At 38.9% G+C, this 24221-nt stretch overlaps 1 protein-coding gene across 1 annotated transcript in view; it reads right to left on the bottom strand.

Annotated features, from left to right (window-relative positions):
- The window catches only part of LOC150101230 (MAM and LDL-receptor class A domain-containing protein 2-like), a 1363156-nt gene that overhangs the window by 942827 nt on the left and 396108 nt on the right, over positions 1 to 24221 (bottom strand). The window contains exons 15-16 of the mRNA XM_090402193.1: positions 19446 to 19699; positions 3012 to 3246 (exon numbers count right to left, since the gene is read on the bottom strand). Of these exons, the coding sequence (XP_090258319.1) occupies positions 3012 to 3246; positions 19446 to 19699 (489 nt within the window). The remainder of the gene's footprint in view (positions 1 to 3011; positions 3247 to 19445; positions 19700 to 24221) is intronic.

Raw genomic sequence — 24221 nt, 5'->3', positions numbered from 1 at the left:
GTGCAAGTAAATTGCTAAAATAGGACCTACCCTTTACAAATCCATGCTGACCATCATCAAGAATAATATGTCCATCAACACAATCCTGTATTCTATTCCTAACTTTGACCACAGCCACAGTTATTCAGACTTGTCTATAACTGGAAACCTTCTGTCCTAGAAGTCTTGGAGTTTGAGGAATGGTACTATTTTGTCTTCTTTCCACTCTTTTGGGAACCTATCCACTGTAAAATTATTACTAAATAACCGGTTCAAGGGCATAGCCAACTCTGGGGCACATTTCTTAAGAATATGTGGTGATATATCATCCATTCCCACAGCTTTATTATTATTATTATTACAGACAACTCCAGGGAGTCCTTAGACTCATCGAGGGAGGGCCCCAAATCATATTCATCACAACTATTCAACATTCATACAGTATCTATCATACCTCGCCTTAAACTTATTCACTGTTACAGAATCCACCACAGACTCTGGCAGCCCATTCCACTCATTCACGACTCTAAAAATAAAGAACAAAGCTCTAACACCCTTACTAACCACACTTTTGCCCAGTTTCCATGGATGTCCCCTAGTCCTCCCACAACCAGCCCTGTTCTCAAAAATATCTTCTGAATTAATTTTATAGAAACCCTTCAGTAATTTGAATGTCTCAATCATATCTCCCCTCCTCTGCCAATCAACCAATTTTTGCAACCCACAAATCCCTCAACCTCTTCTCATAAGGTTCATTCCACAGACCTGCTATCATCTTGGTCACTCACCTCTGGATCCTCTCAACCTCCTCCCCATCAAGAAGAAACCTAGGTGACCAAATCTGGGCACAGTAGTCCAGATGTGGTCATATCAAGGCTCGATACAGAGGAACAATAACCTGCTTTTCTCTGCTTGTCAACGTATTCTTCAGCAACCAAGTGATTTGATGAGCTGATTTGGCCACTTTTGCAATGTGCCCCTAAATTTCAACTCCTTATCCACCAAACCACTCCAAAATCTCGTGCCTCATCAATTTCCTGGAGTACAGTTCCACCAATGTAGTAAACTACTGCTAATCTTTTCATCCCAAAATGTATAACCTTACACTTTGCCAGATTAAATTGACATCCATTCTCCTTAGCCCAGACCTCCAATCTATCCAAATCATCTTGCAAAATTTTGACATCATCTGCATTCACTATTGCCCTACCCAACTTTGCATCATCTGCAAACAAATGAACTGTTCCTCTCAGATCCTTTCCTGTATTATTAATGAACAAATTAAACAGCAGTGGTCCAAGAACAGATCCTTGTGGCACACCACTAGTCACAGGCCATCCTGTGGACTCTACTCCTGAATAAACCACTCTCTGATATCTCTCAGTCAACCACCCTCCTATCCATCTCACTAACCCTACATCCATCCCCATATGCTGCAATTTACTGATTAGAATTCCATGTGGTATCCTGTCAAAGGTCTTAACAAGGTCCAGTAGAATCACTGTAAACTCATTACCCTTATCCAGTTCGGCCGTCATTGTGTTATAATACATGAGCAAGTTACTAAGGCATGACCTACCCTTCACAAAACCATGCTGTCCCTGATATATCAACAGCTAACCTGACAAACATCTCTGATGCTTTCACTTCCACTTCTCCTAATACTTGTCTCCCATCTACATATATTGCATGCAATAATTTACAGCAGTATGATATATGCTGATAAAGTGATAGTTAAATAATTCCACATCATATTGCAGCTGTTATTCTGCTGCCATATTCATGGCAGCAGAATTTATTTCCTTGCTGGCCTGGTTGGCCCAGTGGTTAGCATATCCGCTCTCCAGCCAAAAGGCTGCGGGTTCGAATCCCTCCATGGGCATGGATGTTTGTGATTGTCTGTGAAAATTCTAGTGGAATTGGTGGACGGTAGATGCCGTTGGTGGATGGGTTTGAATTGTGGAGATGGAGAGTTGCAAAGTAGGCGCCCTCCCTCGATGAGTCTTTGTACTCACTGGCGGAGTGTGATAATAATAATAATAATAATAATATCCACCAGTGTTGACCATAATTATTCTTTCTCTTGCCTGGTGTATAGTGGGAAAATTCCCTGAGTTAACCTTGGCCTGACCAGCCAATTTCCTCTCATATTGAATCTTTTCTTTTTTTACCATGCTTGTCACCTTTCTGGCCTGCACTTTATACTCTTCATGGATCCGATCACTGCCAACTGTCTTGCACCTCCATCATAGCATTTCTTTTCCCATACAGATGGCTTGATGTCACTGTTCATCCATTTCACTCCTACTCTATTTACTCGATTATTCTTTGGTATGCATTTATACATTGCTTCAGATAACACCCTCTGTCATCAAATTCATATTAGCACTCATCAATTCCTCATTTAGCTCACACTTCGCACATACTTCCTTCCATCAGCCCTAAATATCCACAAACCATCTGTGTAATCAAAAGAATACACGTAGTACACCTTGCACTTCAAGAAATAACTGACATCTAAGTTAAAGTCATGCACTGACAACGCTGCCGCCATCTTTCCTCTGCCGGTTACTACTCTAAGGGCCAAAAACAATTAATTTGTAATCAAGTTTAAGCAAAATATCACACACACACACACACTAATAGTACTAGTAGTGCACAATTTTATAGCAGGTATTACTCAAACAATCAATCATATACAATTAATTATTTCAAGAATAACTTATCTGAATCCAAAGCACTTCTTACACGAGCACCCTCTTCACATTTCTATCCTTCCCAAAAATTATATATCCTTCTATTTCTCTTTCCAACATCACATCCTCCTCAGACAACAAGTTTCACTTATTCCAGTTATCTTTGGATATATTTACTGAATCAATGCAACAAACTCAGCTCTCTTGTTTTGAATACTCCTTAATTTGTGTATGAACATAACAATCCCTGTGTGTTTGAGGTCATTCTACCAGCAATTTAATTTTGTAGTTAACTGTATTTCTAATTAAGAAAAGTAATGAACAATCTTTATTTACCATTTGAAGTGTTTGTTGTATGATCTATAAATGGCCCAGTATTATATGATGGAATTGAACCTGAATTGCGTAACCATATCAATTCTGATATTTCTGGATTTGGCAAATTGTACCATCCACAAAAATCATCTTCAAAATTACAGCTTCCAGGTGAAGGACAAATACCATTTGCAATTCGCACATCATCCAGAGCAATATGGGATGTATTACTGGTTTTCTGTCCTTTGAAATTTACCTAATAAAAAAATCATAAAAGTTCTTTGAAATAGAAGGACATGCTCAATTTGTCAAACATTAAATAATCAGTAAATCAATAACTGCTATGAAATTTTAGTAGATGAATGAGAAATAAACAATATAATGTTTATTCTACTAATAAATGTAGTTAATTCATTCACAAACTGTCATGAAATGGAACAATAAATCCTCACATTTATAAAAATAACAATAATCTGTTTCATATGAAACAGACTAATCCCTAATGAATAGAATATTTGATGTTCATATTTCAAAACATTTTAAGTTTATTGCACTTCAAATTAAAAAATATTTCATCTGTCAAAGAATAATGTGTAATATTTATATCAATGAAAATCATGAAAAGATAGTCAGAAAAAAGAGGCAGGTAAGTTTTATTTAGGGTTAGGGAATAGAATCAGATAGGGAATTGAAGTTCAGGGAGCACATAGCAAAAGTGGCTAAAGCAGCTCATCAGATCACTTGGTTACTGAAGAATACTTTGACGAGCAGAAACAAGCAAGTTATAGTTCCTCTTTATTCAGTCTTGATAAGACCCCATCTTGACTACTATGCCCAGATCTGGCACCAGGGTTTCTTCTTGATGGGGAGGAGGTAGAGAGGATCCAGAGGCGAGTGACCAAGATGATAGCTATTCTATGGAATGAACCTTATGAGAACAGGTTGAAGATCTGTGGGTTGCAGAAATTGGTTGATAGGAGGAAAAGGGGTGATATGACATTCAAATTACTTTCAGAACAGGTCTGATGATGGAGAACTAGGGGTCATCAATGGAAACTGAGCAAGAGTGTAGTTAGCAAGGGTGCTAGAACAAGGTTTTTTACTTGGAGAGAGTGGTAAATGACTGGAAAAAGCTGCCAGAGTCTGTTGTGGGTACCATGGCTGTCAATGAGTTCAAAGCAAAGTATGATAGATACTGTGTGAATGCTGAATAGTTCTTGATATGATGTTTAGGACCTCCCTTGATGAGTGTAAGGACTCCTTGGAGTTGTCTGTAATAATTATAATAACAATAATAATAACTCTTTCTCTCTAAGTGATAGAACTGATTCATTTGCTTTAAAATATAGACTTTGAGTTGGTGATGTGAGAAAGGCACCACTAGGTATATGTATACCCAGATAATGGATGAGTTCCAGACATCACAAACTACTCTGCCTTGCAGAAACATAGACCCAAGATCCGTAATCTAGCTTTAACCATATAAGAGCACAATATACCAATGAAGATGTAGCCACACCAAATTCAGTAGAAGATAGAGTGCAAAGGAAAATCAATGTTTTCTTGAACTTTTCTCTTAGTTGATGAATGTGTGCAAGAAATATAAGCTCTGTCAAACATAAGTTCGATGAACTTGGCTTGTGTTGTCTCTGGAATAACATATTGTCCCATTCTTAACACAGGATCTGGTTAAATAGAGAATTTTTGGCTAGAGAGTACAAACATACATTTTTGGCTAAAAACCTGAAACCATTACTTAGGGCTCATGGAAAGACATAATCACTTGCTTGCTGAATTTTTTTTAAATTACCCTCATGTTACTAAAGTGACAGTAAACTGTGAAGCTCAACATTGCCTGACATTGCTACAGTGAAAGGAAGCTGTTCAGAGACTTTGAATCAAACTTGGATTGCAAAGAGTGTCACACTTAAAACATGGACATTCAGAACACATTCCTCTAAATGATATGGCCAACGTAGTGGCCATATCATTTAGAGGAATCAAACTTAGAAAATTCTGCTAGACAAAAAGTTTTAAATAAATACAGTAAGAGCATTCCAAGATATATGTTATACAGGTCTAATAGGTCATATCTCCTCCAGGCTATGTCATAAGCATTTTCCATCTCAAAGAACAGTGCATTCATATTTTCAGGAAAATATCACACATATATAGGAAGTTATAGCACAGGGCTACATGGTAATATTTGTAGAGAGCTCCTGAACAGAATGGCTAAGTATTATTTTAAGTAATAATTGTTAAATTTGCTTGAATCTTAGGTAGTATTATTTACTTTTTTGTATCTTAGCGTGTCTGTGTGATTTTTGTGTTTTCAAGTTATTTCAATTATTAGCATGATTATTAGCGTGAAGTGCACATGGCGTTGATAAAAAGGAATAACGTCGTCCAGATCGCCATCTTTATTATTATTATTATTATTATTATTATTCAGGCCTCCATGGAGTTGAAAGGCTCATCGTGGGAGGTCCTTCCTAAGAACATAAAGTCTGTCAAGATTCATCGAGGGGAGGTCCCCCCTAAGAAACACAAAGTCTATCATACCACTCCTTAAAGGCATTGACCGTTCTCGCTCTCACCACTCCATTAGGCAATGCATTCCACAGTTCAACCACCCTCCATGCAAAGAAACCACTCCTCCCCCTCTTGCTCACAGTTTCCATTCATAACTTCCAGGGATGGACTCTTGTCATCACCTCCTTCCCGCTGTTCTACCAAGCGAAAGAACTCCCCAGTGTCAACCCTGTAACCACCTCTCAACAGTTTAAAAGTCTCAATCATATCACCTCTCCTTCTTCTATCCACCAAACTCTGCAGTCCACATTTCCTCAGCCGATCCTCGTAACTATCCTTGTACAGTCCTGAAACCATCATTGTCATCCATCTTTGTATCCTTTCCACAGTTTATCTCCTTCAAATCCTGGAGACCAAATCTGAGAACAATAGTCCAAGTGTGGTCTGATCAGAGACTTATACAACGGAATGATAATTCTCTTATCTCTGCAGGTCACTGTCCTTCTCATAATTGCAGCAATCCTCTGTGTTACCTTCACCACCTTTGCAATGTGTCCCCTAAACTTCAGGTTTCTATCAACCATCAACCCCAGATCTCTTGTCTCCCCTACTTCCTCCAGCATAACTCCTTCCATAGAGTATGCTGCATCCCATCGATGCTTCCCATAACTCAAGACCTTACATTTTGCTGCATTAAACTGAAACCCCCAATCATTTGCCCATCTATATAGCTTATTCAAATCCTTTTGCAGGGCTATCACATCTGCATTATTACTAATAATCCTTCCGAGCTTCACATCATCAGCAAACAACTGAATATTCCCTTGCAATCCACTGGCAATGTCATTGATATAAAGGTTAAACAATACAGGTCCTAGTACTGAGCCCTGTGGGACCCCACTTGTAGCCCTCTGTCTCCTTGAAACTGCTCCACCATACACAACTCTCTGATACCTATCAGACAGCCAATCCTAAATCCAGTTGACCAATCTGACATCCAGACTAATGTGCTGCAACTGATAACACACAGACTGGCCTATAATTAGACACTTCCAGTCTGTTACCACCCTTATGCAATGGCACTATCTTACCTTCCTTCCATTGCCTGGGAACCTTTGCCGAAGCTAGACTTTCATTGAAAACCCAGGTTAAAGGCACTGTCAGTTCCCTAGCACATTCTCTCAAAACTCGTGGTGAAATAGCATCCAGTTCTAAAGCTTTAAAATTCCCTTAAATTTTCTTTGGATCTTACGGCCAACCCCCTCTCATATACCAGTTTTGCTTTCCGTACCACACTAGTCACTCTTCTGGCCTGTGTCTTATATTCTTCATGCATCCTGTCTTCACCTGTCTCCTTATATCTCTTTCATAGCCTCTTTTTCACATGCAATTCCTGTTTAATATTGTTTGTCATCCACTTTACTCCAAATTGTGTTCTCTTCTTCAATCGTGGTATACAACTTACCATTGCTGCTAACAAATATTCTTTCACAATTTACCATGCACTAATGATATCCCAGCCTTCCAATTCTCCCTCCACGAAAGTTCCCGAAGTTGAAGTCTAAGACTATTATAATCACCTGCATTATAATTCCACATAAGTTCCCGTCAATTTGATACTCCTGCATGTCTATTCATTTTCCAAGTCAACACCATATGGTCACTCTCTCCAACTGGTGGGAGAGACGTCAACTCAGTTATTATCAACTCTTCTGATGCTATAACCAAATCCAAAACTCTTGAACCTCTTGTTCCCTCTGTTACATGTTGCCTAAGATATTTGTCCCTCAAGAATTCTAGAAATTCCATTCCACTATTGCTACATGCATCTTCCTCTCTCCAATTTATACTACTTTAGTTAAAATCTCCCATAACAATCATTCTTCTTGCACTTGCCAAACTTAGCTGTCTAAACATCTCCTGGTCCCCATCCTCCGTGGTCCTGGGTCTGTAGCAATATCCCACTAAATATCCTGTCATGCCTACCTCTACCTCACACCATATGCTCTCAAAATCATTTGTCTCACTTCCTTCCAAAGCCTCCACTCTTAGAGGACATAGGTCATCACTTATCATAAGCAGTACCCCGCCACCACCACTACCACCACACTTTCGCCTCCTATCCTGACAAAAAATGCTATACCCAGCGACTTCTATTCCTTTTATTATATCCCCTTCTGTCAATCACGTCTCAGTGATCCCAATAATTTTTGGCCAGGCTGATGCTATCTGCGCCACCAATTCCTCTCCCTTATTCCGGATACTCCTAGCATTAGTATAAAGCATATAAATGCCAATGTTTCTATACCCAGCATTATCCCTTCTAGACTCCACTGGGCTCAGTGCTACCAGACATCGTCTCCCTTCTCTAAAGTATCCATTCCCACAAGAGGTCACCCCTGCTATCATCCTCCCTGAGACACACTGACTCGTTCAGAACAGCAATCTCTCCAGATGCCTATGTTCTTTTCCAACAATTTGAATACAAAGGATTTTATTCAGTGTACCGTTTGTGAAATGCATGCTTTGAGGAGAGCGGGAATCTGGTTAGACAATGATAGTGGAGTGAATGTGTGCAGAAAAGGTAAGGAATGTGAGGATTTAAAGTGTGTTTCAGGTCGTTAGTGTGATATCATTGTTGAAAGCGAGAATGTAGAAAATAGTGATATGCGAGGTATGAATAGTGATATTTGCGAGGTAGTACCAAATAGCTGTGAGAGTGGCGTTGAAAGTGAGAATGAAGGTGAAAATACACAATGAATGAATGAAATAACGGATAATAAAAATGATGAGACAGATGCAATGAGTGAGATTGTACGGTTACGCGGAGTGATACATAGAGCAAATCAGCAGCTTTAGCATTGGCAAAAATGTTTACCGAGCGTACCAACTAATAAACGGCAAAAAGTATGATAAATAAAATAAGAGCACGATAGTGAGTGTAATCAAAATGAAAGAGCGAGTGTTGTGCGGAGATTCTTTAGTAAGAGGTGTGACAGATGAGAATTTGACAAAATCGTGCCAACCAGGTGCAAACGTTAAGGATGTAAGTGAGTCAATTAGAATGCAAAAGCAGAGTGTGAAAGTATTGATAGTAGTAGCAGGAACAAATGATTTGAAAGGAAACAAAATGGCTATGAGAGAGGATATGAAGGAATTACTTGAGATAGCAAAAGAGAAGAGTGAGAGAGTTAGGATGGTGAGTCTGTTGCCACGGTATGACAGTGAAGCGTATAGAAGGAGGGCCAAAATCGCTAACGACTTCATGCAGGAGTAGTGGTGTGGAATTTGTGGAGCGAGTTCGATGGGCAAAAGGATTTTTATAAGATGGATGGTTTAAATTTGAATGAATTTAGTGTAAGGAGACTTGAAAAGGTGTTGTTGAATGAAGTGGAAGTAAATGTGCAGAATCAGGGAAACTAGAGTTATTATGGAAGTAGATATGCAAACTTTAGGGAGACAGCTGAGTGTATGAATGTGTGTGTAATATGCCCGAGCAAGTGTGAAGTACAACAAATCAGAATGGGATAGTTAGTATAAGGCATCAAAATAAGGATGGGTCAAATGGGCTTCTGCAATTCATGTATACTAATTCCAGAAGTATCAGGAACAAGAAGGAAGACTTTTTGGCTTTGATTGGCACTTCCAGGCCACAGGTTGTTGGCATTAGTGAAACATGGCTGACAGAAGATGATATAGCTAGTAGGATTGAATGTGAGGGGTATGGTGTGTTCAGGAGTGACAAGGAGAATAAAATGGGGGGGGAGTGTTATTGATGATAGCTGATGAGCTGCAGCCAAGGAGAATGGAAGTGGAACTGCAGGATAGAGAAAAGAGCACATTTGAAGCTATTTGGTGTGAGATTGAGACTAGCAGAACAAAATATATAGTTAGGTGCTGCTATAGACCAGGTGATGGAATAGATGGTGGAGATAGTATGCATAAGCAAATAGAAGAAATGAGTGGAAGGAGGGTAATTATTATGGGGGATTTCAACTATTGTAACATTGATTGGAAGGAGGAGAGAACACATGGGAGGAAGGAATTGGATTTTATGTGATTATTAAGGGATAACTATCTGTGACAGTATATAATGGAAAATACTAGGGGTCAGAGATTTCTTGACTTAGTAATTGCATCTGAGAATTTGGCTGTAACGAATATGACCATGTTGCCACCAACTGGTGAGAGTGATCATAGGATCTTGACTTGGGAGGTGGCTAAAGGTGTGGAATTTACAATTAAGACAGGGTACATGTGGAATTTTCAGGCTGGTAAGTATGACAAGCTTAGGAGTTTGATTGGTTCAGTCCCATGGCATGTGAAACTGCAAGAGCTGAATGTTGATAGTGCATGGGAGGCAGTTAAGAAGTGTCAGCAGGAGGCAATGGCTGACTGTATACCTAGAGTCTGAACAATAAATCAAGTAGGGGTTAAATGGATGAATAACACCATTAAGCTTGAGCTGCAAAAAAAGAAACAACTATGGAGGAAATTTAAGGAGAAAGGTGACCGGTAGGCACATGAACAGTATAAAGCGCAGGCCAGAAGGGTAACGAGTGTGGTAAGAAAAGCAAAAGCGGATTATGAAAGAACATTAGCCATGCAAGCTAAAGAGAATCCCAAACAGTTTTTTCGATATGTTGCAAGTAAAAGAAGAAACGTATATGGCAGAATGATTTTAAAGAATGCCAATGGTAAGGAGGTAACCAAATCAATTGATATGGTTGAATTACTGAGCGAGCCCTTTGCAAGAGTATATCATCCAGGTGGAGACATTGCGGGAATGAATGGGAATTGTGGTGAATGAAGTGGAGGTGAATAGTCTGTTACAAAACCTCAATGTCAATACATCTGTGGGATTGGATGGTATATCAGCTCATGTCGTATGTGAAGCAGCTAAAGAATTGTCAATGCCCTTGACCATTTTGTTTAATTTGAGTCTCGGGTCTGGGTTAGTCCCGAGGGGGTGGAAACAGAGGAAAATAATTTCACTGCATAAAGAAGGTTCAAAGACTCCTGTTGTAAATTACCAACCGATCAGCATATCAGGAATCGTTATCAAGGTCTTAAAGAAAATAGTCAAGAGGGAAAATACAGGATTAGATAGATGAAAATGGGATACTGAATTGGGGACAGCATGGTTTTGTGAAGGGTAGATCATGCCTCAGTAACTTGCTCACGTGTTATAACACAGTGACAGCTGAACTGGATAAGAGAAATAGGTTTACAGTGATTCTACTGGACCTTGCTAATGCCGTTGACAGGATACCACATGGAATTCTATTCAGTAAACTGCAACATATGGGGATGGATATAGGGTTGGTGAGATGGATAGGAGGGTGGTTGGAGAGATAGCAGAGAGTGGTTTATTCAGGAGTAGAGTCCAAAAGATGGCCTGTGACAAGTAGTGTGCCACAGGGTTCTGTTCTTGGAGCACTACTGTTCAATTTGTTCATTAACGATATAGGAAAGGATCTGAGAGGAAATATTCATTTGTTTGCTGATGATGCTAAGTTGGATAGAGCAATAGTGAGTGCACAGGATGTCAAAAGTTTGCAGGATGATTTGGATAGTTTGGAGGAATGGGCTAAGGAGAATGGATGTCAATTTAATGTGGCAAAGTGGAAGTAATGCATTTTGGAGTGAAAAGATTAGCAGCAGTATATCACATTGGTGAAACTGTACTCCAGGAGATTGACAAGGCCAGGGATTTGGGAGTGTTGGTGGATAGGGAGTTGAAGTTCAGAGGGCACATCGCAAAAGTGACTAAATCAGCTGATCAAATCACTTGGTTGCTGAAACATACATTAACAAGCAGAGACAAACAGGTTATTGTTCCTCTGTATCGAGCCTTGATAAGACCCCATCTAGACTACTGTTCCCAGATATTGGCACCAGGGTTTCTTCTTGATGGGGAGGAAGTAGAGAGGATCCAGAGATGAGTGACCAAGATGATCGCAGATCTATATGGAATGAACCTTATGAAAACAGGTTGAAGATTTGTGGGTTGCAGAAATTGGTTGATAGGCAGAAAAGGAGAGATATGATTGAGACATTCAAATTGCTGAAGGGTTTTTATAGGATTAATTCAGAGGTTAATTTTGAGATCAGGACTGGTGGTGGGAGAACTAGGGGACATCCATGGAAGCTGGGCAAGAGTGTGGTCAGCAAGAGTGTTAGAGCTGGGTTCTTTTAGAGTGGTAAATGAGTGGAATAAGCTGCCAGAGTCTGTTGTGGGTGCCATGACTGTGAATGAATTCAAGGTGAAGTATGGTAGATACTGTGTGAATGTTGAGTAGTTGTTCTTGATATGATGTTAGGGCCTCCCTCGAGGAGTCTATTGAATCCTTGGAGCTGCCTGTAATAATAATAATAATAATAATAATAATATATTACGAGGGAGTGATGGAACCAGTGATGGAGAGATGCCAAGGCAGCAAGTCATTATGGGAACATAGAAATAAAGTGTTAGAGGAAAGAGGACGATAGAGAAAAGGATGCTGAGCAAGGAAGAAGCAGAGTTGTAAGAGGTGTGATGTGTGGAGACTTGATCTGCAGTGTGCAAAATAGAATGCCTCAGGACTGTTTTACTGGAGGAATGATGAAAAGTGTGGCTAAGGCAATTAAGCGGGGTAAAAAGTGGATAAGATGATTGTGATTGTGGGCATGAATAACTTGGGAGGCAGTGTGAATCGGGTGGCAAGAGATGTGAAGTTCATGTTTGAGGTTGTATGGAAGAATAGTCAGAGAAGGAAGATATTATGTGTGTTGTCCAGGTACGAAAATGCAGAGCTGAGAGGATCATCAATAATGAATAATGATAGCCAGAATGTGTTGAAAGAGAGGATTGTATTATGTGGATGCTTGGGGGATATTTGATGAAAGAAAGGAACTGTGTGTGTGTGGAGAGAGAGAGAGGGTGATAGCATGCATTCGAATGAGGAATGCAAGCATCTGAAAAGAATGCTATTCCCTGAACAGTCAGTGTGTCAATGCAGGGAAACTAGAATTGTAGCAGTGGTGGCCTCTTGTGGGAATAGGAGCTTGGGAGAAAGGGGAATACATTGGGTAATGCTAAATCCAATGAAGTATGAACAGAATTAGCAGGATGCAGCTTTTTTTTTTCAACAGGATAGGAAGGGAAAATGTGATGGTGGAGTACTGCTTATGATGAATGATGACTTATGTCCACAAAGTGGAGGATTTGCAGGGCACTGTTACTAATGGTTTTGAAAGCATATAGTGTGAAGTAGAGGTGGGCAAGAGAGACAGGATAATTACTGGGGCATTGCTACAAGCCAGGTAGAATAGAGGGTGAGGAGCAGGAGATGTTTAGGCAGTTAAGCTTGGCAAGTGCAAGAATAATGATTATTATGGAAGATTTTAACTACAACAGTATAAACCGGGAAGAGGAAACTGCATGTAGTAATAAGGGAATGGAATATCTACATTCTTGGGGAACAAATGTCTGAGGCAACACGTAGTAGAAGGAGCAAGAGGATCAAGAATTTGGTTACTGCTAAAAAATATATCCCTAGAGGTTACAGAAAAGATTATGTTCCTGGATGGAATGAAGAGAGTGAAAATCTTTATAGAGAGTTCCTCAAAAGTGCAGATCCTGAAATAGCAGATGAATTACTACATAGTCTGAACTCATCTCGAAAAACAAAATGGATTGATATGGTTGAAAACCTTGATGTCAAATGATCAAGTAGAAAAGCTTGGAATCCTCTCCAAAAACTATCCATAACTAATCTACCTAAAAGAAAAAGCATAACGATCTCCCCCAAGAAAATAGTTAATCAAATCGTTAATATGGTAGGGTCACCTAGGGACCATAAACATAACAAGAAAGTTAAGAAAGAACTTAGAACATTAAAAACAAATACTCCTGCTGTTTCACAATATGCCTCAATCTTTACTCTAGATGAAGTAAAAGCCATCATAATAGATGTCAAAGCAGGCAGGGCCCCAGGCTTCGACGGTATGCATCCTGAATTCCTGATTAATAGTGAGCCAAATACTATAAAATGGCTCTCTGAATTCTTTTTTGATATATTATTGACTGGTTGACTACCTAGTCAGTTTAAGAAGTCGAAAATAGTTGCTATTCTTAAACCTGGAAAACTGCCCCAGGAGGCAAAAAGTTACAGACCTACTGCTTTATTGAGCTGCACCTATAAAATGCTAGAACACCTTCTGTACAACAGATTGCTCATACCAATTATGCAGCATGTCCCATTTCAACAAGTGGTTTTAGAGAAAAACATTGTTGCTGTGATCAGGTGCGCGCTTTAACATCATACATAGAAGCTGGATTCCAGAAGAAAGAAAAAACATCAGCTGTCTTTCTGGACCTAACAGCAGCCGATGACACAGTATGGCTTGAAGGTCTTATATACAAATTTCTTAGTACAGTACCATGTAAACGGACTGTACACTTAATTTCCTCCATGCTCACGGAATGTTTCTTTCAAGTTATATTAAGAAATAAAATGTCCCGACAACGAAAACTTAATAATGGACTTCCACAAGGGTCAGTATTGGTGCAATATTGACCCTTGTAAGTACCTTGTAAGTTGACTTTTGTAAGTACCTCTTCAGGCAGAAGAGGTACTTACAAAAGATCTGAAAACAATAGGTGAATATTACAAAAAAAATGGAGGCTCCAGTTCAACCCAGACAAAACAGAAGTATCAAGCTTTTATCTTAATAATCACATGTGATGTCACTTTGTATATCTGCTTTGAAGGATGCTTACTATGACATAATAAGTTTCCAAAGTATTTGTGCTTGACCTTGGACAGCACGCTCTCTTATAAGCAACACCTAACAAACTCTACTTCTAAGTTAAGAATCCGTAACAATATAATACAAAAACGAATAGGTATGACATGGGGAGCAACAACTGATAATCTACGGATTACAGCTGTTGGTTTAGTTTTCTCTGCTGTTGAATATTGCTCACCAGTGTGGCTAAATAGCACATGTGTTAAACTTGTTGATAACCAACTAAATAATACAATGAGAGTGATTTCTGGCACAATCAAATCAATGCCTATACACTGGCTCCCAGCTCTTAGCAACATTGTTCTGCCAAGTCTGTGCAGGATGAAAGCCCTCAGGAGTATAAGAAAATCCTGGAGAACACAGCCCTACCAATACATTTAGATCTCCCAGATTTAAGTATACAACGACTGAGATCGAGACATCCACCACTACAATTAGCCCAACAACTATTACAATCTAACTTCGACCTCAAGCAAAAGTGTTAAGAACAATGGGAGAGCAAGTCAGATGATATTACAAATTTTTTTCTCAACAAATTACAAGAAAGTTTTTATTTTAATCTTGCTCTAACCTTCTATGAAAATTCTGGATGCAGCTTAATAGAATACAAACTGGTCATGGTGCATATGTGGATATGCTTTTTAAATGGAGTAAACAACAGTCCCCACGTTGTGATTGTGGAGCTCAAAGACAAACTATGGACCATATTGTGACCCAATGTTATCTTAGAGCATATTCAAAAGACAAATCGGACTAAAAAGTGCTACTCTTGAAGTTATGAACGATTTGACTAATATGGATATAACCTTTTAATTTTATTGGTTTTAAAATGACTTTTAACTTTATTTGCATTTAAAATGACAGTGTATTATACTGCACGTTTTGTTATTTTTGCCATACGAATAAATAAATAATACGTGAAGGTGAATGGGAGGTCATTCCCACATCCAGTTAGAGAGAGAGAGTGAACACGAGATGATTTGGACAGTGTTGATAAGCCATATGAAGATCTCTCTGAGGAAAGGTTATGTTATTATTATTTATAATAATAATAATAATAATAATAATAATAATAATAAATATAAATGTCAGTATAAATAAATATTGAACCTTGAAATCAGCAGTGTTTGCATTTAAATTTTATTGCAAAATTTAAATGCAAACACTGCTGTAGGCTTAGATGGAATATCAGCTCGGGTGTTGCGTGAATGTGCAAATGAATTGTCAACCCCCTCTTACTTGGATATTTAATTTAAGTTTGAACTCTGGTATGGTCCCTAGGGAGTGGAAGTTAGGCAAAGTGGTTCCTTTGCATAAGGGTGGCTCTAAAACTGCGGTATTTAATTACAGACCAATCACCATCTCAGGAGTAGTGGTAAAAGTATTGGAAAAGTTGGTTAAAGACAAAATTCAAGAATGGGTGGATCAGGATATGATACTCTATAGAGGCCAACATGGTTTTGTTAAAGGTAGATCCTGCCTTAGCAATCTATTAACTATTCATAATAGAATAACATCTGAGTTGGACAAAGGAACTGGCTACACAGTGGTACTTCTGGATTTTGCTAAGGCTTTTGACAGGATACCCCATAGAATATTGTTATGCAAATTGGAGCAGATGGGAATGGATATTAAATTGGTGATATGGATAGGAGAATGGCTCAGGGAGAGATACCAGAAGGTGGTGTATGGAGAGGCCGAGTCCAGAATGAGGCAAGTGACCAGTGAGCTGCCTCAGGGCTCTGTGCTTGGGCCAATGTTGTTTAATTTGGATATAAATGATATAGGAAATTGCTTAAAGGGAGATATTCAGTTGTTTGCTGATGATGCAAAGTTGTGTAGTGCAATAAAAAATCAAGCTGATGTTGAAGTTTGCAGGAGGATTTAAATAAGCTGGTAAAATGGGCAAAAGATAATGGATGTCAGTTCAATGTGGAAAAGTGTAAAGTCATGCATTTTGGGATTAAAAGATTACCAGCTGTGTAATACATCGATGGAAAGGTACTCCAAGAGATTGATGAGGCTAGGGACTTAGAGGTATTGGTAGATAGGGATGAAGTTCAGAGGACACATTGCTAAGGTCTCCAAGATTGCACCTAGGATTACTTGGTTGTTGAGGAACACACTGACATCCAGAGATAAAGAGGTTATTATTCCACTTTATAAAGCATTGATACTTCCACATTTGGATTACTGTGCTCAGGTCTGGTCACCTGGATTCCTTGGAGATGAGGAGGCTGTGGAGAGGGTTCAGAGAAGAGTGACCAGATTCGTGAGTGATATAAAAAATGCTCCCTACATTGATATATTGAGAGCTTGTGGATTGCAGAGATTGGTTGATAGGCAAAGAAGAGGGGATATGATAGAAACATTCAAATTACTGAAAGGTTTTATAGGATTGATGCAGGGGAAATGTTTCAGCTGTGTGATAGTGATGGAAGAACAAGAGGTCATCTCTGGAAATTAAAGAAGAGTGTGGATAACAAAGGTGTCAGAACAAGGTTTTTTTCCTGGAGGGTGGTGAATGAGTGGAATTCATTGCCTGACTTAGTTGTGAGCTCTTCGTCTGTAAATGAATTCAAGAAGAGATATGACAGATATTGTTTTGCTAGTTTGGGTCTCCCGCGATGAGTCTACTGATTCCATGGAGATACCCATAATAATAATAATAATCATTGAGGATCCCTGCATTCACAAGGTACTCCATCAACATTTTCCACTAAGCAACCATTTTCCATGTAAAAAGCCTACTCCTCACATCTTTCTTCACCTCATCTCCATACAACATCCATGGACTACCTCTCATTCCTTCCATCTCACTACAGTGCCATGTGTTGGCAAGTGATTAAAAAGAAAATATGGTCTGTTCTTAAAGTGTGGGAAGTTGTATTCAGTGGGAAAAACAGTATGGGGGAGTTTGTTCCAAAGAATAGAGGTTGATGGAATGAAGGACGTTTGTTCAGTATGTTCAATGCTGGACACTATGGACGAGTTGGCCAGTGGCTGCTCTAGTTCTATGGTTAGAAGAAAGTGGAGGGGTAGTAGCAGCCAATTCAGAGGAGCAATGCCCATGGAAATATCTATAGAAAAGGCACAGCACTGAAACAGAGCACCTATGATAAAGTGACTGAAGGGGGTCTGTGAGGGAAAGGTCATCTATTAAGCAGATTGCGATCTTCTGAATATAATCAAGAATTATTAGAGAGGTCTTGGTGTTCAAATCAGTGGTTATGGAAGAGCTTGAGGCATCTTTAGGGTACTGCAGAGTTTATTAAATGATAAACAGGAATGAAGATTCCTGTTTATCATTGGCGAAGTTGTGAATGGGATTTGAAGTCAGATAAAGGAACTCATTGATGTAAAGGAGGAAGTATGTAGATAAGAGCACAGAACCCTGAGGCACTCCAGCATAGATGGGTAATCTGATGAGGGAAGCCATCCACCATAACACACAATGAATAACCAGTGAGGAAGCTAGCATTCCAATCAGAGTGTAGAAGGGAGGCCATAAGATGGCAGCTTGTTAAGGAGGCCTCAGTACCTAACATGATCAAATGTCTTAGAGAAATATTGAGGATTATAACATGAGGTTCTCCAAATCTTTCCATGGCCTTAGTCCAAAGGTGGGTGAGATCAGTTAAGAGGTTAGTTGTAGAATGAGAATGGTGGAATTTATATTGGTGATCACTAATTAACTGATGAGTCTCCAAGTTGATAACTTCTCCATCACTTTTGAAAGTACTGAGGTGAGAGCAACGTGATGATAGTTAGATGGCTGCCTTTTGTTACTCTTTTTTTTGTAGAGGCCGGATGTGGGCTTGCTTCCATGCTGATGAGTAGATGCCAGTAGAATATGAACCTTTATATAGATTAACAGGATGGGTGTCAATTCTGCAGCACAAGTCTTGGGCACAACTGGAGGATTACCATCTGAACCAGGCCCCTTGTTAGTACCATCATTAATGAGGGTTTTTCTATTGCATCATCAACATCAAACTTACTGAACTCTTCAAAATCTGTTGTTGTTTACCAACAAGCCATCTCTTCCTATTTCCTCTACACTTGAACGTCTTGTGATTTCACACTGAGAATGAAACATCATGATGACTGTTCACTGAACCTCAACTATGTCCTCTACAGCAGGAATCATACAGATTGTCCATTCACCTTCCACATTCTATTGATCTACCCATCTCACTCATTAATCATCTTGTCATAATCACTCTTCTTTCTACTTGCCACATATGAAAAAAAAAATATAGGAATTTTCTTACTTTAATTCGCTAATTTCTGCTTATACTTCACTTTTGCTATTCTTACTATCTGAGTCACCTTCTTGGCCTGCTTTTTTATACTTTTCAAACAATTGATTATTACCATTATTCATCTTTTGTTGCCTGCCTGCACAATGCTTTCTTCCATATTTCATGCTTAATCCCTTCATTCATTCACTTGACACCTACCTTATTCTGTCTTTTAAACTTCAGAATACTTTCACACATTGATGATGTTGTAATAAGTATCTGTCAGTGCTCAAGAAGCATTTATCTCCTCCCTGCTTAACTCCTCATTCCATGTTATAGCTCAAAGCTGTTTCTTAAGCTTTTCATAATCACCATCCTTGTAGTTCCAGATTTATCCTTTCCTAACAGAGGTCTTCATATTGCTAGCAACCCAAATGATTACTTTATGATTACTCTCACTTAGTGGAGGGAAATGTAACACCCTACTAAACAATATACAAATGTATACTGTCTATTATTTTAGTTCTCTCCTTTTTCTTATAATGGAAAAGTATGAATTATCATTGGTCACTCATTTGTTGGGAAGAAAGAGTAAGATAGTCAGCTTAAAAAATATATTGTTTGAAAGCTTTTCCATAAAATGACATGAAAAATCTACTACCAAACTATCTTGTTCCAACATGCATGAATAGTGAAAGCACCTGTGCTGTTTAAGATCAGACATCGTATTGTAAAGCATCAAATCATTATGTACTACTCTGTGTGTATTTTAATTACAGTTCCATATCATTGTGATACAGTGTAGTTCCAACTGGAGGCTTTCAAGATGTCATAAATTTATCATATGATACAATCACAAAATCTAAAGCATTCAATTGTACTGTACCTGATACATATGAGTTCTTCCAATGACAGGAATCATACCACTTGTCCATTCACCTTCCACATTCTCTTCTGCAACATCAGTCCAAAGTAACTCTGATTCACTGTCATTCAAAACAGTTGATAAATACACATGGAGTATATCATTGTTAGTTCCTTCTATGAAGTACCAGAATTTTAGGCACTTTTCTTCTGAATGTGGATCTATAGAGCTACTCGATACAGTTCCGTTGTTATCGATTAACTTGACGTACCAACCTGAAATTGCAAAATATACATTGGGTAAATGAATGAATAAAAGATCTAGTTTTTATTCTTCTTCTTATTATTATAAATACTAGGCCTACAAGAAGACTTGAATAAACTGAATGAAACAGTATGGGAGTGGGGATGTCAGTTCTATGTTGCAAAATGTAAGATTTTAAAATTTGGGAAAGGAAGATGGGATGTAAAAGTTATGCTTGTTGGGGATATATTGTTGGAGGTGGAGTGAAATAAGAAATCTTGGTGGGATGGCAGATAAGGATCTAAAATTTAGTGGACACATTGCCAAAATTGTGAGGAGAACACAACAAATCTTGTCCACTGTATAATATTTTTATTTGGCCACACCACATATGGATAACTGTGCACAAATTTAGTCACCTGGTAGAAAAGATATTGGAAAGGGCACAGAGGCAACTGACTAAAGTAATTTCTGGTTTCTGGAATGTTGAATATAAAAGTTGAGAAGATGCAATTTACAGAGTCAGGTGGATAGGAGGTATAGGGGTGTATATTATTATTATTATTATTATTATTATTATTATTATTATTATTATTATTATTATTCAGGCCTCCATGGAGTCAAAAGACTCTATGTAGGAGGTCCTTCCTAAGAACATAAAGTCTGTCAAGACTCATCGAGGGGAGGTCCCCCCCTAAGAAACACAAAGTCTATCATACCACTCCTTAAATTCATTGACCGTTCTTGCTCTCACCACTCCATCAGGCAATGCATTCCATGGTTCAACCACCCTCCACACAAAGAAACCACTCCTGGATTGCATGAAGATATTTTCCCGATTGCTCACAGCTTCCTTTTGTAACTTCCAGGGATGGCTTCTTGTCATCACTCCTTCCCGCTGTTCAACCAAGTGAAAGAACTCCCCATTGTCAACCCTGTAACCACCTCTCAACAGTTTAAAAGTCTCAATCATATCACCTCTCCTTCTTCTATCCACCAAACTCTGCAGTCCACATTCCCTCAGCCGATGAGATGTATAAATTCGCAAAGGATTGTTACAGAATTGACATTGAAGGGGTTTTTCATAAAATGCTGGGAGATGGGGAGAGTGCAAGAGGTCATTCCTAGAAGCTGTTTAAGGAGGATGTGAGCAAGGGAGTGAGAAAGAGGGCTTTTGTAAGGAGAACTGTGAATAAATGGAATGTATTGCCTGAGTGTATGGTGTCTGCAGAGAATTTGAAGGTTATACACACAGTGCATCACGGTATGATGCACTGTGTGTATGACCAAGGGACCTCCTGTAATGAGTCTTTGACTCCACAGAGGATCTTGGAATAATAATAATAATTATAATAAAAAGAGTTTCAAAGCTAAAGCCTACAGGAACCTTTCGAAGTGATGAGGTCATCACTTTCACCAAAACAACGAACACTAATTGCAAAATGATTGGCTGGTTTGTTGGTTTAAGGTACATTTTGATAAGAAAGAAAAGGTCTTACTTCAACAAAACAAAGCTTAGAGCAGGACACAAGGTAATAATAAATAGTATTAAAAAGAAATATTAGTAAATACCATGTTAAATACAAAATGCGAGGTTAATAAGTTAAATTAAGAATAGCTGTGTCTACAAATAAATAGTATTTACAATCAAATGCATTTGTATTAATTAATTCTGTGTAAAGAGATAAATACTTAATGCAATTTGTTTGAATCTGATAAGATTTGCCTGAGTGTATATGGCTCAGCCATATTAGAAAAAAAGTCGCTTTCTTATTTGAAGTGCTAGCACTTCACCAGAATATGAACATTATTATTATTTTTTTTATTATTATTATTCAGTCTTCCATGGAGTCAAAAGACTAATTGTGGGAGGACGTTTCTAAAAAACACAAGTCTATCGAGACTCATCGAAGGAAGTCCTAGGAAACACAAAGTCTATCATACCAATCCTTAAATGCATTGACCGTTTTCGTCCTCACCACTCCATCAGGCAATGCATTCCATGGTTCAACTACCCTTCATGCAAAGAAACCACTCCTCACCCTCTTTCTCACAGTTTCCTTTTGTAACTTCCAGGGATGGCCCCTTGTCATGAATCCTTCCCGCTGTTCAACCAAGCGAAAGAACTCCCCAGTGTCTACCCTCTAACCACCACTCGGCAGTTTAAAAGTCTCAATCATATCCACGCCCTACTTCTATCCACCAAACTCTGCAGTCCACACTCCCTCAGCCAATCCTCATAACTAACATTGTACATGTTGAAAGTTTATTTTTCACTTGGTTAGAGTATAATAAATTTTGTTTAATCCTTTATCCAAGTGTGAGCAAACAAAGTTTGCGCCTGAAAGTATCTTCAGTACTGTGGTAAGGTGCTACAACACCAGGACAACTTGTTGCAAAGGTGGAGCAAGCTACCAACAATCCTGTCTCAGTATCTCCTATAATGCAAAGCACATCTCCATGCGGATATGTCTATTGTTATGCATTAAGGGAAGGGCCACTACCCAGACTATTGCACAGTCCCGACACCATCTTTGTTATTCACCTTTGTACCCTTTCCACAGTTAATTTATCCCCTTCAAATCCTAGGGACCAGATCTGAGAACAATAATCTAAGTGTGGTCTGATCAGAGTCTTATACAATGGAAGGATAACCATTTTATCTCTGCAGGTCAATATCCTTCTTATTATTGCCACAATCCTCTACACAATCCTCTACTTTCACTATCTTTGCAATATGTCCCCTAAATTTCAGGTTTCTATCAATCGTCAAATCCAGATCTCTTGTCTCACCTACTTCCTACAGTTTAACTCCTCCCATAGAGTATGCAGGGTCCCATCGATGTGTCCCAAACCTCAGGACCTTACATTTTGCTGTATTAAATTGACACCACCATTCATTTGCCCATCTATCTAGCTTATTCAAATCCTCTTGCAGGGCTACCACATCTGCACTATTACTAATAACCCTTCCCAGCTTCACATCATTCGCAAACAACCGAATATCCCATTGCAATCCACGGACAATGTCATTGATATAAAGGTTAGACAATATAGGTCCTAGTACCGAGCCTTGTGGAGGAACCCCACTTGTAACCTTCTGCCTCTTTGATATTGCTCCACCATACACAACTCTCCGATACCTATCGGACAGCCAATCCTGAATCCAGTTGACCAATCTGACATCCAGATCCATGTGCTGCAACTTGAATATCAGCTTATCATGTGGCACCCTGTTAAATGCCTTTGGTAAGTCTAGGAAAATGGCAATATATGCCTTTCCCTCATCTAATGCTCTTGTAACTTTATCTATAAAGGCTAGCATATTGCTAAAAGAAGAGCGCCCCTTCACAAATCCATGTTGACTCTCACAGATAACATTACCCTCATCTGCCCAATGCTGCATATGGTCCCTCACTACTTTCTCCAAGATATTACTAACTACTGATGACACACAAACTGGCCTATAATTAGACACTTCCAGTCTGCTACCGCTGTTATGCAATGGCACAATCTTACCTTCCTTCCATTCCATGGGCACCTTTCCCACAGCCAGACTTTCATTGAAAAGCCAGGTCAAGGGCACTGTCAGTTACTTAGCACATTCTCTCAAAACTCGTGGTGAAATACCATCCAATCCCACAGGTTTACTAACATCCAGAGTATGTGGAACACTCTCCTCCTGTACCTCTAAACCTCGAAACTGTCCAATCCCCTCTAGCATTAAAACTGACTCCTCCAGGATGAAATAGTCCAATAAAGTGTTCATTGAACAATTCCACTATGTCCTCTGCATCAGTCACTCTATTCCCATTTTTATCCCACAATATCATTCTTCCATAGTCATTTCTCCTCCTGCTGGCCACATATCTAAAAAATCCCCAGGATTTTCCTTGGATCTAAGGGCCAATCTTTTCTCATATTCCAGTTTTGCCTTCCTTACCATACTAGTCACTCTTCTGGCCTGTGTCTTATATTCTTAATGCATCTTCTCATGCTGCATGAAGCTCTTCATGCACTTCATTCTCTCCATGCACATTGGTGAGACGCATTGTTCAGACATAGGTGAGTCAATAGTCCTCAGACATAGGTGGGTCAATATCACCTTCCTCCTAGTTGCTCTAGTAATGGTGGAGCAACTAGGAAGAAGGTGATAATTAGAGGAATAGTAGTGTATGGAAATGCAAGGATAGTGAATTGATTGAGTGCCTGAGAGATATCTACTTTAAGCAACATAACATGAAACAAAAGAAGATTTTAAAGTGTTGAATCTGGTGATGTCCTCAGAGACTATGGTTCTAAATTAGGTATAAGTACAGATGTAGCTGATAATCATTAAGGGATATTGGCTTGGAAGGTGGTCAAGAAGAGGAAAGTTAATGTCAATAGAGGGATAGATTTTTTTTCTTTTGTAAGGTGGAAGCAATGTGCTGTTCCACTGGGAAACTATCATCATCATCTCATCAAATTCCTGATGTGTACTCTCAAGGGGTGTTCAGGATATTATGATAGTATTACATGAAAAAGTTATATCATTACCAACTTCCTATCAAC

This window comes from Typopeltis vanoorti, chromosome 12 (assembly GCF_054136105.1).
Source record: "Typopeltis vanoorti isolate ZY-2024b chromosome 12, IOZ_Tvanoo_1.0, whole genome shotgun sequence".
Taxonomy (NCBI): domain Eukaryota; kingdom Metazoa; phylum Arthropoda; class Arachnida; order Uropygi; family Thelyphonidae; genus Typopeltis; species Typopeltis vanoorti.
Note: the sequence above shows the minus strand (reverse complement) of the source record. Positions and strands in the feature narration are given on the sequence as shown.